The sequence below is a fragment of the Malus domestica genome, chromosome 12, assembly GCF_042453785.1.
Source record: "Malus domestica chromosome 12, GDT2T_hap1".
NCBI lineage: Eukaryota > Viridiplantae > Streptophyta > Magnoliopsida > Rosales > Rosaceae > Malus > Malus domestica.
Window position 1 is genome coordinate 27,232,532 of NC_091672.1, and position 18,183 is coordinate 27,250,714.

At 36.4% G+C, this 18,183-nt stretch overlaps 1 protein-coding gene across 1 annotated transcript; it reads right to left on the reverse strand.

Annotated features, from left to right (window-relative positions):
* Window positions 1-11,720: 11,720 nt before the first annotated feature.
* Window positions 11,721-12,281, reverse strand: LOC103414095 (cell wall / vacuolar inhibitor of fructosidase 2-like). Its single transcript, XM_008352507.2, has one exon. The coding sequence runs from the start codon at window positions 12,279-12,281 to the stop codon at window positions 11,721-11,723; it is 561 nt and encodes a 186-aa protein (XP_008350729.2).
* Window positions 12,282-18,183: the final 5,902 nt, after the last annotated feature.

Genomic DNA, 18,183 nt, shown 5'->3' on the forward strand with positions numbered 1-18,183 from the left:
TTTCATATCTTTGATCAAAGGCTTCAAGTGTGCTGGCTATTGGAAGTGAGAATAATCTGAATAGAATTGAAGTAGAGGTTCGTATTTATAGGATCAAGACCCTAGTTTCCATTTTTCCAGTATCAACATTGTTCATATGTATCTCATGCAGTTATAGTAATAATACTATATCATACCTAAACCCGATTTGTTGGGTTTTGAGGAAAATATATGCCTACATACATTGCTATGATCAATTCGATCGCTTGTATATATATCTATACACACGAGGTAAACACTTGCTATAAACACCAGATTTTATTCTGTACCGGATGCAATATACTTGTCTTGGTTTTACTTATAACTTTTAACCTGAATATTTTATTATTAATCCAATGATGATCCCCTCTATATTTGAGTTTTATTACTAAATTTTACATTATAATCCGTTGTATGCATGCGTGTAATGCATTGTATGAACTTGTTTGTGCATATGAAGAAATTAGAAACAATTATAAAATAAAAATATGCTATTCTTATCAGATAGATTTTGTATATAAAATTTGTACTAAATATATATATATATATATATATATATATATATATAGGGTTAATCTTAGTTTACTACCTTAAAATTTTTTGATTTTCAACATTTCATACATGGAGTTTTTTTCATCCTAATTTGGTACTTAAAGTAAAAAATTTTGGACACTTTTATACATCTGTTAAGTTTTCTGTCAAAACATTTGTTTACTGATGATGATGTAACACCTAATAACTTGGTGTAATATTAAAAAAATAAAAATAAAATTATACAAAAAATTAAAAAATCTAGCTCTCCTACCTCAACCCCCACCCAACCCTCCCTCCCTTCCCCAAAATCGCAGCCACCAGTCCCCTCATTTTCTGTCGGCCGACTACCATTGTCACCATGCTTCCCCAAAACACCACCAAATTTCTCCTCTATGATTTAAATATCATCTTTTTTTTTCTTTCCAATTGTTTGTCCAAGATTCGACGGCCTTTCCAATTGTTCGTCTAAGATTCGACGGCGACCGTATGAGGACCTTGAGGTTGGGTAAATGGGTCAGACTTGACGGAATCGAGATCCAATCGACCCACCTGCACTGCACAATCAACCCGGATCTGTTGAATCTATAACCCGCCCCTTTTATTGCACTGCAGCTCCATGTAGTTTGCTGCACGTGAAGTCCTTGCGTTCATCGGCCGCCGTTAAGCCCTTACCATCGTTGCCTCGCCAAGAGATTCTGGGTGAGAGCTGCAAGAGCCCGATCTGGTGTTGGAGAGTGATAGGATACTGCCAAGTGGCTTAATAAGATGATGACATGTGTACATGGTTGTTAGTAGTTAGTTAGTAGTTAGAAGATAAATAGCAGGTTGTAGCAATTGGAAAGGCAGTTAATGAAATTGTATTGTTGTTCTCATGTTCTGTTACCTAACTCTCTGCAATTGTGGAAGATGTAGAGTAGGGTTCTAACAGAGAGAAGTGATAGTGTGGTTTTTGGGTAGGGGCAGAAGAGGGAGAGTTTTGGGACGAAGGAAGAGGAGAGGAGAGGAGCGAGAGAGAGAGGTGGCGAGGGATCTGCAAAACATTGATAGGGAGAGAGAGTAGGGAGGAATTGAAAGCAAATCATGGAATCTGGAAACATTTTTAGGGTTTTAGTTTTTCTTAATTTTTAATTTTTTAATATTTTAATATTTATGTGGGCCCATATTGACATGTACGTAGCATCCAATCATTGTCCATATAAGCATCACGTCATCACTTAACGGTTGACTTAACAAGAACCTTAACGGATGTACGAAACTGTCCCAAAATTTTAACTTTAGGTACCACTATGAGATGAAAAAAACTTGATGTACTAAATGTTGAAAACCAAGAAACTTGAGAGTATTAAATTGCGATTAACCCATATTTTTAAAGGAAAACTAATGAAAAGGGTTTGAAAACTTTGAGTTTTAACGATAAGGATAAAATAAAGGGTAAATTGAATAGTTGATTGACTTTTTAGTGTTAAAATGTGATTTTTCATTAAAGTGAACAGTACCATTAGCTTTTCGTTAAAATTCCCTATTTTTAATAATGGTGAAATCTATTTGTATTGGTGGGTGCTACGATTCTGGGTATACAAAATATGATAAGTTTTAGCATTACTCATCATTCTAAAACATTTCAACAAGAAAAAGGATAATATTTGCATTCCTTTCATAGGGGAATGTATTTGTCCCTCCACTTCTGATTAACACAACTTAACCGTACAAACATCATAATTTTAATTGAAAATATGACTTTAGTCCCTGAAACTTAATTTTCTCCACATAAAACCCGACATAAGTTTTTTACTGAAATAAAACTCATTGACTAGATTTCACATCAGCAAATTCATTAATTATATTTGACTTTACACATTTAAAAAAAATCGATGCCCAAAACACCCCTATTTGAATGTTTGATTTTAATAATTAATTCCATACAAATTGTAAGGGAGAATTAATGATTTTACAAAAATAAAAAAATAATAAATTCATTGCATAATATATAAGAACAATAAAACATGCCTAATAAATGTAGTAATACATGCTTAGTTAAGTCAATAAAATTATATTTTACATATAAATTTAGGTAAATTATTTCACACACACACACACATGTATGTGTGTGTATATATAACAACAACAAACAAAACATGCCTGATATACATAAAAATTCATGCAAAATTATTTACCTACATAATAAGGCAAACCCAAATATATGTAAAATAATACACCTACATAAAAAATATTATTATTTTATTCAATACTAGTTTACCTATTATTTGTACATATAATAATAAAATGTGCCTAATATATATGATGATACATACAAAATAAAATACCTACATAATGAAGAAATGTTATTTGATTCAAAATTAATTTACTTACAAAATAAAGTAATTGTATTTTATTCAAGATTAATTTACCTATTATTAGTACATATATCTTATAATAATAAAATGTTCCAAATATATGTAATAATACATGGAAAATAAATACCTACAAAATAAAAGAATGTTATTTGATTCAATATTAATTTACGTACAAAATATATGTTATTTGCTCATCATAAATTTAAGGGAACTTTAACGAAAAGCTCCCGGTACTGTTCACTTTAATGAAAAACCACATTTTTACACTAAAAAATCAATCCTGATACTATTCACTCTACCCTTTATTTTGTCATTATCGTTAAAACTCAAAGTTTTTAAGCCATTTTCATTAGTTTTTCTTAAATTTAAATATAGGTAGATTAATTAGTTTAATATGTTTGATCATATATGTAGTACTGTGCATGTATATGTATATATTATATATATATATGTGTGTGTGTGTGTGTGTGTGTGTGAATGGATAGTAGTATTTTATATATAGGTAAACTATATATGTGTACATATACATATGTGTTTGTGTGTGTGTGTGTGCGCGAACGGATAGTAGTATTTTATATATAGGTAAACTATATATGTGTGCATATACATATACATATACATACATATATATATATATATTGAGCTAATGGTAGTAATATATACATTTGAACGTATATATGTGTGTGTTAGGGGTAATAATATGTGCAATAATTATATTTTCATTAGGGTGAGTAATAACATTTATTGATTTTATTTTGAATATTGTGGTACAAATTGTAAATATTTTGTAATAATAGGTCAATTACTTTTATACTTGGCAATTATTTTTAAATTTGGGTTTTATTTGGATGTTTATAACTAGGTGGGTTTTTGTCTAAGAAATAAGAGTTGCAAGGGTCTATATCTAAAGAACCCTAATTTTAATGGTTCATTCTATTTATCATTATCTATTAAAGATTATCTTTGTAAAAAATCATTCAATTTGGAGATCGTTTAACCTTTCATATGCATCAAACAAATTAATAGATGGTGCATCATCAGGATACTAGCTACTTATTATATACCAAACCAGTTCAGTAACACATTTGTTGACAGACTAGAGATGAATCCTACTATTGTTTGTGAACCTTGTAATGTATCAAGTGTGTTAGTATATGCTGTGTCTAAAGCATAATCGTTTTTATTATAGCATTGTTGTAAACATTCCTAGTTTAAGTATGATTGTGTAAATCCTAGATAAGATTTGATTCTAGTTATCCTTTCCTATTACAACTTGTATTACTTGGAGGAGAAGGAATATCTTCTCTCCCTTTACTACTATAAATAAAGGCACAATGTAGGAGGGATAACAACACACACATTCCCCTACAATTCTACAAACACACATCTATCTCCTCTCTCTCTCTGCCGCCGGCCCTAGTCCCTCTGTCAGATAAAATAGACCACAACACGTTATCAGCACGCTCCTACCGCTGCGCTTAGGAATCTGACGTTGGAGATTTTTTCTGCATCAAACCAGTTCATCCATATCATCACGCAATCAGGTTCTTTCCAAACAACGGCTTTTAACTCGATATTTTGCAAGCCCTGATAGCATGAATATTCACCATGATGCATGACCCAACTTTACGTTTAACGTATTTTAGACTCTACATAAATTGTGTATGCTTCATCATCAAAATTGCTACAATTATGTGAATTTGATATTTGCCATGAATTGAATCTTACATATGTACATGCATTGAAACTATTATTTGCATATGCATCAAAGTAAATATGTGATTCATTGAATTATATATGCATCTAATTAAAAAAAAAAAAAAAAAAGAAGTTTCTGGGCTCGCCTGGAGCGGCCCGCATAAAAAAAAAAAAAAAAAAAAAAAAAAAAGTTTCTGGGCTCGCCTGGAACGGCCCGAGAAAAAAAAAATAAAAATTTTAGGGCTGCACACAGCAGCCCATTCCCCTCTTCTCACCCCGTGGGCCTGTAATCCCACCCGAGGGTTCTTGGCCTATATTTTTAGGCCCCGAGATTTTATTATTTAATTTTTTTTAAAATAATATGGGTTTTTATATTTTCACCCACATTTTAATTTGGCCCCGAAGACCAAAAATAAATTAATTCACTTATCATTATACAATATTTCTGCATATATTCTTTGCATATTTGTTTGCATATATATTTGTGTTTGCCTGCAGGAATATATGAACCTGAAGTTCATAATTACTTTGAAACCCGAAGTTTCTTGTACACATGCCTTGTTTGAAAACCCGAAGTTTTCACTTAAATATATCACCCATGAAAACCCGAAGTTTTTCATGCAAAATTAAACCAATACATGTCTATTAGAACCTGTATGTTCTACTCCTATGTGAATGGATTGATTTTTCTCCATTACACTAACCACATCTTGTTCATCCATTTTGTGATAGGAACATGTCGAATTTGAACAAACTCGACTTCACCGCTTTGGAGGTTTCTGGAAGGAACTACCTCAAGTGGGTTCAAGATGTGAAGCTCTACCTCACTGCAAAGAACTTGCGTCCTGCTATTGAAGAAGCAACGGATGCACCTGTTGGCGAAGCTGAAAAAGCCACTGCTATGATCTTCATCCGAAGACATATCCATGACGCTCTACAAACTGAGTACCTTGCTGAGGAGGATCCACGTGCATTATGGGTCGCTTTGGCTGATCGTTTCGATCACCAAAAGGACATATTCTTGCCTGAAGCAAGACACGACTGGCAGCACTTGCGCTTCCAAGACTTTAAGTCTGTGAATGAATATAATTCTGAAGTTTGTCGAATCCGATCACTTCTCAAGTTTTGCAATGAAACTTTGACTGAAGAGGATCTCCTGGAGAAGACCTACTCGACCTTCTCTGCTTCTAATATTGTCCTGCAGCAACAATATAGAGCTCAGAAGTTCACTAAGTTCTCGGATTTGATCTCTGTTTTACTTCTTGCTGAAAAGCAGAACCAGTTGTTGATGAAGAATTATCAAGCTCGACCTACTGGGGCTACTGCTGTGCCTGAAGCACATTATAGCACTAATCAGCACCCAAAACGCCAAAATAGGCGTGGTAAGGGCGGCCAGAAGCCATCCCACCAAGGTCAACAGAGCCAAGGCCCATCCAAGGGAGGAAACAAAGCCCAGAAGCGCCCAAACCTCGCTCCCAAGGCCCCGAACTTCAAGAATAAGGGCAAAGCACCTGCCACAATGAATGACGATATGTGTTATCGTTGTGGTTCCAAGGACCATTGGTCCCGTATTTGCCGTGCTCCCAAGAAGGTTGTGGATGCATATCATTCTCGTCGTACGAAGTTTGAATCAAACTTCCTACAAGTGGACGAACCGGAGACTACAAAGATGGAGGTTTCTGATTTTCAGGAGGATACCACTCCTATGGAAGATTAGAATCTTAGACATAGACTTATTTTTCAGTTAAAATAAGACAATTGGGGCCGAATTCCACCTTGTGGCCGAACCCTACCTTGTTTTTTGGTTGATTTTGAACAATTTTCCTTTATGTTTTGGATTATTAGTTGGCGATTTATTTTGGATATTAAGTTTTTAATCCTTGAAAAAATGAAATTAGTTTGAATTGATACTTGTTTTTATAAACTTTTATGCATGTGACCGATTCAAATTAATTTTTCATTCTAGGTATGACTAGTGGGAAAGTTAGTTGTCTGGCAGATAGTGCAACCACGCATACTGTTTTGCGTGAACACATCTATTTCACTAACTTCGTACCTAAGAATGCACCTCTGACAACCCTCTCAGGCCCATCCAACCTGATCGAAGGATACGGTAAGGCACGTATAATGTTGTCCAATGGTACAATCTTGACCATTGCTGAGACACTCTATTCTCCACGTTCCGGAAGAACGTTACTAAGTTTCAAGGACATTAGAGATAACAATTACCACGCTGAAACCCACGTAGAAAACGGAGTTGAATTTCTGTCCGTAACTTCCTACGAATATGGCCAGAAGCGTATTCTAGAGAAGATGGAGCGTAACCCGAGTGGTCTATATACTACGACCATACGCCCCATAGAATGCCACTATGTGGCCGGCCCTACCACAGGGACCGCGCACGAAATTACACTTTGGCATGATCGTTTGGGACATCCTGGACGAATAGCGATGCGCCGTATCCTCAAAACTTCACACGGGCATCCACTAACCCGAAGCTTAGGTTCGATCCATGAAATTGCATGCTAAACATGTTCTATGGGAAAGCTTATTACTAAGCCTTCTTATGACAAGATTCGTTCGAATCCTCCCATTTTTCTACAACGGATTCAGGGGGACATTTGTGGACCGATTCAACCTCCCTGCGGACCATTTAGATATTTTATGGTTTTGGTTGACGCTTCTACACGTTGGTCACACGTGTGCTTGTTGTCCACAAGGAACGCTGCATTCTCCAAACTGTTGGCTCAGGTTATCAAGCTCAGGGCTCACCACCCTGATTATCCGATCAAATCTATTCGATTGGATAATGCTGGAGAATTCACATCTAAAACTTTTGATGACTATTGCATGTCGGTTGGGGTTGAAGTTGAACATCCTGTACCCCATGTTCACACCCAGAATGGCCTGGCAGAGGCTTTCATTAAGCGTTTACAAATGATTGCTCAATCGTTGGTCATACGTACCAAGCTCCCGATCGCTGCTTAGGGCCATGCAATATTGCACGCAGCAGAGTTGGTCCGCCTGAGGCCTGTTGCGACACAACCATTTAGTGCCCTTCAGTTGGTCACCGGATGCGAACCCGACATATCGCATCTGCGCGTTTTTGGTTGTGCGGTCTATGTGCCGATCTCGCCGCCCTTACGTACAAAAATGGGGCCTCAGCGAAGGATGGGAATCTATGTCGGATATGATTCTCCTTCGATTATTCGTTACTTAGAACCTTTGACAGGCGATCTGTTTACCGCTCGTTTCGCAGATTGTCACTTCTATGAGACAGTCTTCCCGTCGTTAGGGGGAGATAAGAACGTCAACGTTCCTAATGAACGACGCGAATTATCGTGGATGACTCCCACTTTGTCTCATTTAGATCCCCGCACCGCTCAGTCTGAAGCTGAAGTGCAGCGCATATTAGATCTCCAGAGCATAGCTCAGAGCATGCCAGATGCTTTCACCGATCTAGCGCGCGTGACAAGATCACATATTCCAGCTGCGAATACGCCTGCAAAGATGGATGTACCAAATGTACGACGGACTACCCTCCTGGAAGCCCGGGACGCCAATTCTGGTGATCCACGTACATTAGCGACTAGCCAATCATCTACCCCTACACAAAAGCGTGGCAGACCCCTTGGTTCAAAGGATTCACACCCCCGAAAGAGGAAAACCACGGCACAAGGTCCTGAAGAGCCTACCGTGAATCCGACTATCGCTTACTCATTTTACCCAACTCATGAGGAAATTCTAGATTATGGAAGCGTCCTTGAAGAGACGAATCCTCCTCCCGAGAATCGTGAGATTTCGGTCTATTATGCTAGCTTAGATGATGTGTGGCGTAGAAATGAGATGATTGTCGACGATGCATTAGCATTTGCAGTAGCTACTGAGATCATGTTGAGCGATGACATTGAACCGCGTTCCGTTGATGAATGTCGACGTAGAGCTGATTGGTCAAACTGGAAACAAGCAATCCAAGTCGAACTTGATTCACTTGCGAAACGTAAGGTGTTTGGACCTGTAGTTCCTACTCCTCCACATGTGAAGCCCGTTGGCTACAAGTGGGTTTTCGTTCGGAAGCGTAATGAGAAGAACGAAATTGTGCGTTACAAAGCTCGTCTTGTAGCACAAGGTTTCTCACAACGCCCCGGGATTGACTATGACGAAACTTACTCACCCGTTATGGATGTGATTACTTTTCGATACCTTATCAGTTTGGTAGTTTCCGAAAAACTGGATATGCAGCTGATGGACGTAGTAACCGCGTATCTCTATGGGGATCTAGATACGGAAATTTATATGAAAGTTCCCGAAGGACTTATATTGACTGGTTCAAATATTTCCAAACCCCGGAACACGCTCTCAATTCGGCTGAGGCGTTCACTATACGGTTTGAAACAATCCGGAAGAATGTGGTATAACCGTTTAAGTGAGTATTTGACTAGTCAGGGATATGTGAATAACGAACTATGCCCTTGTGTGTTCATTAAGAAGTCACATTCCGGATTTGCGATTGTTGCAGTATATGTCGATGACATGAATCTCATCGGAACTCCTGAAGAGCTCGCGAGAACTGCTTCGCACTTGAAGTCAGAATTTGAGATGAAAGATCTAGGTAAGACTCGATACTGTCTCGGCCTCGAGATAGAGCATTGTTCGGATGGAATCCTAGTACATCAATCGAACTACACCGAGAAGGTGTTGCGCCGTTTTAATGAGGATAAAGCCAAGCCTTCGAGTACTCCTATGGTCGTTCGTACGCTAGATGCAAAGCGAGATCCCTTCCGTCCGAAGGAGGATGATGAAGAGATTTTGGAGCCTGAAGTTCCTTATCTAAGTGCGATAGGCGCTTTATTGTACTTAGCTCAATGCACTAGACCCGACATCTCCTTCGCTGTTAATCTTTTGGGAAGATACAGCAATGCACCAACACGCAGACATTGGACTGGCGTGAAAGACATCTTCCGTTCCCTTAAGGGTACTACGGATTTGGGCTTATTCTATCCCTACGAATCCTCGAGTGATGCCGCACCCTATGCTCATCGGGTTGATTCTCGCCTTGTTGGTTATGCCGACGCTGGATACTTATCTGATCCGCACAAGGCGCGTTCTCAAACGGGTTATGTCTTTACCGTTGGAGGCACCGCAATATCTTGGAGGTCAACTAAACAGACCTTAGTTGCCACTTCGTCTAACCATGCTGAAATTCTCGCCTTACATGAAGCAACTCGGGAATGCTTTTGGTTGAGAGCAGTAGTGGGCCATATTCGAAGCTCCTGTGATCTTCATCCCGCCGTTAATGCCCCGACGACGATTTTTGAAGACAACGCAGCTTGCATCGAACAGCTCAAGAAGGGTTACATCAAAGGAGACAACACCAATCATATTGCGCCGAAGTTCTTCTTTACACATCAACAACAAGAGCATCAGAAGATTGAAGTCACGCAAATCCGATCACAAGACAATCTGGCCGACCTCTTCACCAAATCACTACCGAAGGCGACGTTTCAGAAGCTTGTTCATGGAATTGGTATGCGTAAACTTTCTGAGTTGTAACTTTGCTATTTCTCTGTGGAATTATGTCAAACTCAGGGGGAGTATCTTCTAGATACTTGCTTGATCTTAATGTACTCTTTTTCCCTACGATTAGGAGCATTTTTCCCACTGGGTTTTTGCTACCTAACTAGGTTTTAACGAGGCACCCACCTTGGGCTGGTCATATCCCTGATGACGTCCTGTAGACGTTTCTTTTGACTTTGCATTTCTCACGCATTTTTCCTTAGACTATGGATTTTGTCCCTACTTGGGTTTTTGCCATAGCCTTAGGGTTTTTTAGTGAGACTTACTACTTATGCAAGTTCCTACCTTATTGAGAATAAGCGTTGTTCCTTGGAATCAGTGCCAACGAGTCGACTTCCTCAACTTCTGCATGATGCTGAATCTACCTTGAGTATTTACACACTCAAGGGGGAGTGTTGTAAACATTCCTAGTTTAAGTATGATTGTGTAAATCCTAGATAAGATTTGATTCTAGTTATCCTTTCCTATTACAACTTGTATTACTTGGAGGAGAAGGAATATCTTCTCTCCCTTTACTACTATAAATAAAGGCACAATGTAGGAGGGATAACAACACACACATTCCCCTACAATTCTACAAACACACATCTCTCTCCTCTCTCTCTCTCTGCCGCCGGCCCTAGTCCCTCTGTCAGATAAAATAGACCACAACAAGCATAAAGTAACTTCTATAACTTTTATATATATATATATATATATATATATATATATATATATATATATATATATATTTTGAAAAATCGATATTATCTATACTAAGGGGAAGAGGGTGGGCTTAGCCTCACAATGAGCTAATAATAATATAGTTTAAATTCGCTTTTGGCAACAATCAAACCTAAGACATCTCACTTATAAGTGAAGATGAATATCACTAGACCGTAGTACTAAGTGGCACTTCTATAACTTATATATATATATATATATATATATATATATATATAATAATTATTATTATTATTAGTGAATCCAGTGTTTCTATATATTCCAATTGAGTACCAGATTTGTTTTTCCAATATATAAAGAAAACTGGGAAAAAATTATTGTGATCGAACAAAATAATGTTTGGTAGACTAAATTTTTAGACCACATTTAAAGATTATGTGATGCGTTACCAATAGAGTATAAGCACGTTAATCAACAAATAAATAATTGTCAAATTATCAACAATCACGTCATATGCATGATTTTCAAAATAAAGTTTAAATAGATAATCTCATTATTAACTAGCATTACCCGATCGAATAATACAAAAAAGAATATGTGTGTTCTGTTAGCATGCAGCTAGCTAGCTAGATCTGCTTACACATGCACATGCTTAATTAGATATATACATATAGTTTTAATTTCTTTAACAATCATTGAGAGTAGCTTAAGGAAAAACATTGTAAAGTCTCTTCATTTATTGACCATGAAATAAAGCCCAAATAGACAACAACTGTCAGTCTGTGGCCAAACATTTTATAAATTAAAACAAATGTTTCTGAAAAAAAAAAAAAAAAAACAAATGCGAAAACAAGAAAAACTAAATTCTAGAAAACCCTAGTTGTGCTGGGTAGACTTTAGTTCATGCACAGCATTCAAAGACATGGCAATCAGAATCCTCATCTGATTATTTCTGTCAGTCAGTGGGTTCACAGTATTTGGCGACGTCTTGCTCAGCGAGTCTTCACAGCTGGCTTCTGCTCTCGGCGTCCCACTCTCAGACTTCTCTACGGTGTCGTAATCCTTCTGGAAAAACGCCACGGCAGCCGAGTCAAATGCCTCCATCACTAAACCGTAACTATACTCGCATGTTTCCAAAGCGCTTTTGACTGCTGGGTCGTTTGTGCTATCAATCGTTTGCCTGATGAAGTTGTGTGTTTGAGTAGCATTGTCTACGGACCGCTCTATGGTTATTTGGGTGAGGGCGACGATATCAGCATCTGGGGATTTCAGGTTTTCTTTGAAGGTTTGGGTGCAAAATCCGTACTGCTCCGTTGATCTGCAGATACGCTCAATCAACTGCTGGGTGTCTTGAGTAAAAGATGGAGTGATGTTGATCATGAGGAAGAAGAGAATAACCAGCAATATTGGAACACGCGGGCATGATGCAGATGCCATTTTCTTGTACGTGATGAAAGGCTCAGGTGGGTTGGTTATCGGAGGTGAGAATAGTCTGAATAGAATTGGAGTTGAGCTAGGTTTGTATTTATGGGACCAAAACTCTAGCTTCCATTTTTTAGCATCGACATTGTTCAATGTATCTCATGCAGTTACAGTAATAATACTATATCATAACCTCAATCCGATTTATTGGATTTTGAGGAAAATATATATTGCCTACATATATTGCTATGATCAATTCGATGGCTTGTATACATACGAGGTAAGACTTGCTATGAACACCAGATTTTATTCTAGACCGGGTGCAATCTACTTATCTTGGTTTTACTTTTAATCTAAATATTTTATTATGAATCCAGTGATGATCTCCTCAATATTTGAGTTTTATTACTAAGTTTTACATTATAACCGTACCGTTGTATGCATGCATGTAATGCGTTGAATGAACTTGTTTGTGCATATGAAGGAATTAGAAACAATTATAAAACAAAAATGCTACTCTTATCAGATTTTGTATATAATATTTGCACCACATTTTTAATAAAGGTGGCACTTACTTGTATTGACGGGTGCTACCTAAAGATTGTGCAAATGAACCTAGTATACAAAATATGGTAAGTTTTGGCATTAGCCATTCTAAAATATTTCAAAAAGGAAAAGGATAATAGTAATTTGTGGCCCCCTAATAGGGAATGTACTTGTCCCCTTACTTATGATTAACACATCTTCCCACTATACAAGCATCATAATTGGAAGTGCTCATTCTCTTTGTCACTATTTATTAAAGATCATCTTTGCAAAAAATCATTTAATCTAGAGACAGTTTAACCATTCATATGTATCAAACAAATAAGAGGTCTAGTAGTATTCCCCTTCACTTGTAAGTGAGATGTCTTAGTTTCAATTCTCGTCAAATGCGAATTTGAACTACCTTATTGCTAGCCCATTAATTGTGAGGCTAAGCTCACTCCCTCACCCTTAGTGTAGATAATGTCGTTTATTCAAAAATAAAATGGACGGTGCATGAGATTCATTTTCAACACGCCCCCTCACGTGGGGCAAATTTGTAAACCAAACACTTGAACAACATAAATGGGGTGATGTGGACGCGTGTGGCCATTAGGGTTCACAAGCGGGCAACTTGCTCTGATACCATGAAGAAAGTTGAGGTTTCACCATAAAACCAATTAACAATTTAAAAAAATAGTCAACATACTTATAAAGCACATACACATGATCCTTACTCTCATCAATATGAAATTTATTCTCAGTATATACATAACTATTCAATTGGATCGCTTGTGTGTGTGTGTGTGTATGAAGACTTGCTATAAATAGCATATTTTACTCTATACAGTGTGTAATCTCTCTTTCGAGTTTTGCTATAAACACCATCTTCTATATTTGAGTTTTATTACTAAATGTCACAATATAAGAGCATTTTGATAAAATTCATACATAGTTGATAGGCCAGACTGTTCTGGCTACTTCAAGGTCCGTTTGTATTTAAAATGTTTGTGTGAAATGAAAAATGGTAAGGCTGCTTTCAATTCTTTATAATATTGTCATGCTCCAATCCCGTAGGAAAGGTCAAGTATGCTATCGCAAACTATGTATCCAATCAGCCACTGTCACCAAAGTATCAAGGTAGGTATGGTGAATCAAATGGCTAGACTTAAAATTCCAACAAAAGTGGAAGTACTGATGGATCCAAAGTGGATAGGCGCAATGGAGGTGAAGATGGAGGTACTCCGAAAGAATGGTACATGAGAATAGTTTCACAGCAACATAGGAAGAAGCCGGTTGTGTGCAAATGGGTGTATATTGTAAAGCACAAAGCTTAAAGAACCATTGATCGTTAAAAAGCTCGACTGATTGCAAATGTGTATACTTAGACCTTTGGAATTGGCTATATGAGACATTTGTTCCAGTTACTAAATCTAGCACCTTAATTTTAGAAATTTCATTCTTATTGATGCAATGCGACAAAGAGAAAATTAATCAACATTAATTTTAAAGAACAAAATAATTTTAAAAAATGAGAAAACTTTAAAATTTATCGATTGTTTTATTTTTTTTAACAAACAATATTATTTACACTAAGAAGTAGGGGAGTGGGCTGAATCTCACAATAGGCTAGGAATAATGTGATTCTCTTTTGAAGAGAATTGAACCTAAAACATTTCACTTACAAATGAAGATGAATACTAATAGACCAAATAGTATATATGCCGAGTTTGAGGTGTGTCCACATGGTTAACATGCCAGGTCTTTTTAGTGAGAACGTTTAAGTCGTGATCTAGAAATACCTAATATTCATTAAGTTGCGACAGTAACCCTAAAAGGCTAGAAAAAAAGCCCCACTAGAAGAAAAACCCACATTTATCATGGTAAATGCCCGTGGTTGATTGCAATTTACCACGGACATTGTGTCCGTTAGTAATCTGGACGTGATGAAAAGTTTGAACTTCTACCACGGTCAAAGCGCGTTATCAATTAAATAATAATCATGGATCTATCCCGTGGTAAATTGGAAGCTAGCATCACGCGCTATGACCATTGTGGATCACTAATTGACCACGATCAATGCCCGTTGTAATAAGATTTTCAAAAAAATAAAAAAAAAATATTTAATTAAAATATATATATATATATATATATATATATATATATATATATAATCACACAATTGCAAATTTACTGTAATACAATAATTTCTTAATTAATCAATTATTAAAAAAAATTACAAGCATTACACTAAACTACAACAAAATCAGGTATAAAGCCAATGTCCTATAGTAAGAAATATGAAACTATTTTGACAAAAAAAGAAAAAAAAAAAAAAAAGAAACACGAAACTATGTATCAAGTATGAAGTACACCTCCATTTACTGAGAAATAGTTAGCTTAGAAGTTTACTTTTCCTTGAACACCTCCAAAAAAAAGTCCTTCACGAGTGACATCCTGCCTTAATGCTCGAACCTCACTAAATGCATCTTCTATATGTCTACTTCTATCTGCATTGACATAAGCACAAAGAAAAATAAAATAAAATCTTGTACTTCTTGGATGGGAATATACTAATTTGATCTCAAGTAAGAGAAGTAAATACGGAAAGAAAAGATAATCATGTGGTACAAACCAAGTGGATACACTCAAATATACACAAAATTATGATAGTGCAAATTCATATAAACATGTAAGCCTTCTTTCTTTTTCATGACGTCTACAATTTTATTTTTTTTCAGAATAAATTTAAGAACAGAAATTACCTGAACACCAGTGATAGGATTTTTACTACTCATGTGAACGGGCTTAATTCTCCTATTTTACTTGCAAGAATCACAAGGTTATTGTAGTATAAACGGATCTCGCAAGGTCGTCTCCACATGGATTATTAAATAATTCGAAACTAATCAGATTCCATTTAATTATTGTAAAGTAGAAGTTTATGTGATTGATTTTATAACCTAATTAAAATAAAAACGAAATTAATAAATTAAAATAAACAATCTGCAATACCAAAACTGGGGGAAAAAGAAAACAGTTTTGGGAGAATCAAATTACGAAAGCACTAGGGTTCCACCATCACCTAGCAATCCTATGAACTTTTACCAATTACTTATGATCTACACATGCCACTTTAAATGTTAGATTTTCCTAATTCATATTCTACTTGGAACCTCCAACATAGAATGTATATCAAACATGCAACCCGTCCGGACGTTCGGATCAAATCTGAACATGAAAGACTCATTATGCTTTATGAAAATCCTTTGAAAAACCATGTAATCCTTAAGACGTGGTATTCATCCTAAGTGAAATTACAATTATTAATCACAAGAAGCCAGCGTCAATTTCAGGGAACCTTCCGACCAAAATTGCATCAAATTACTTTTCTAAAGATCCTAATGGTGATCAGGCATTAAGACAATTAGATAGTTTTTATCTCGGTGATTAACAATTCAAAGTATGCATGCAATCAATCATAAGCAATTAAATAAAAATCACATATTCATGCTAAGGCTTAAGGCTTCGCCCTAGCAAAAGAAATTAGTTACGCATATTCATAATTGAAATCATAGAAAATATATTCAAGAAAATGATTGAAGCACCTTCAAGTAAAAAGTCTCCAAAACCCTAACAATTCTCTCTGTCTCCAAGAATTGTATAAAAGAAAGCGTAGACAAAAATTGTAGACGGTCTAGCAATATATTTGCTAAGCCACCACACAAACCCTAGGAAACTAAAATTAATCATCCAATAAAATAGGAAACATAACCTTAAATTAAATGGTAAAATTCGCCCAAAATCTGAACAACCACGTTTTGGACCCATAAGCTGCTCCAAAACTGGCCCAATAAAGCTGGATTTAATGTTTGGAATATTCTGAACACTTTTCCAGAAGGCCACGAACCAATCCGAGGTCATCTTGGGCTCCAAAAACGCAATTTAAGCCCAAAAACGTCATTTTCCAGCACTTCGCATCGCTCATTTATTTTATCGCCAGAAAATAACCGCTTGGTAGAAAAATCCCAAATTTTGATACGATCAAGCTAAGTAACTCACGAACGTCCTCCAACTGGAATTACTCTAAAATTCGTCCATTTGATCCTTTTTTTTCTCCAGAGGAAGTCGAAAGTCCTATATTGAAAATACAATTCAAAGTATCAAAATTCTTTCAAAATATTAACCAAAATATACTAAGATTAGGGTAAAATATATAATATAAAATCTACTCATCAACCAGTTAGAGGATCACCGTAACCGGTGCACAGGAAAAGCTAGAAGTTAGTGATACAAAAAAACAAACAACAAAGCGCAAAAAAAATTCATACAGAAAATTCATCAATAAAATGAAAAGAAATTAGAGAAAAAATCACCTCGGTTCTTCACTTCATATTGTCGACTTTTTTAACTTTTGGAATGGTTGGAGCTTGGAGATTTTAGTTTTCTTTTTTCATATGCAAATAATCACAACTGACTCGAGTTTATTGAGTGGGAAGTTACTGGGCGAGGGAAAACACCGTAGAAACGTGTAGATTTTAGGTTTGAATTTGAATCCCACGTCTACTGCAAAGAAAGATTAAGAGGATAAACGTGGGTTTGTGTTTATCTTTTCTTTCTTTCTTTCTTTTTTAGGGGGGTGTATTCAATTAGAATTCTCAGAGAGTTTCAGGGAATTAATAATTCCAGGGGTATTCAATTAGGAATTTAAAAGATTTTATAAAAATCTTGGTGTATTCGATTGAGATTCTTAAAGACTTCTTACAATTCCCTATAAATTTAGGTGTATTCAATCATAACTTTTTGAAAGTCTCTAAAAATTTAGGTGTATTGAAAAAGGAATTGGATTTGAGCGGATTTGTGATTTGGTGGATTTTGGAGGATTTCAAGGTGATATGTATAAATACCAAAGAGCTTGGCAAATCTCACCTCAACCCTGGAAACTTTGAGAGATTTTGAGTGTGTTGCTCTCTCCTCCAGAGAGCGTCTTCTCCAGTCTCTCCGAGCGAAGGTACAATCTTTCTTCCTCTGCAACTTCTTCCCATTATTCTTCTGCTTCGATTTTGTCCTTGTTGTGAAAGCTGCGAATTTGTTTCTTTTATATAATCAATCTGTTGTCCCAATCCTTTTTATAGTCATCTTCTCCAGATACCAGAACCCTGCAACCTAACCAATGGTTCTTCGCCATTGCCGGCCCAAACTTTGATGCCCACGATTTCTTCACGGTGAAGTTGACATATTATTAATAGGGTTCCTTGCATAACTAGCCATCTTCTTAATAGGGTTTTCAAATGAAGGGAAAAATGTAACTTCACCGTGAAACCTATTAATAACAATCTGTTGTCCCAATCTTTTTTACTTTCCCTTCTCCAGAAGCTTTAGGGTTAATAAT

Excerpts from the sequence above, each read along its gene's own strand:
- LOC103414095 (XM_008352507.2), bottom strand. The coding sequence starts at position 12,281 with ATGGCATCTGCATCATGCCCGCGTGTTCCAATATTGCTGGTTATTCTC.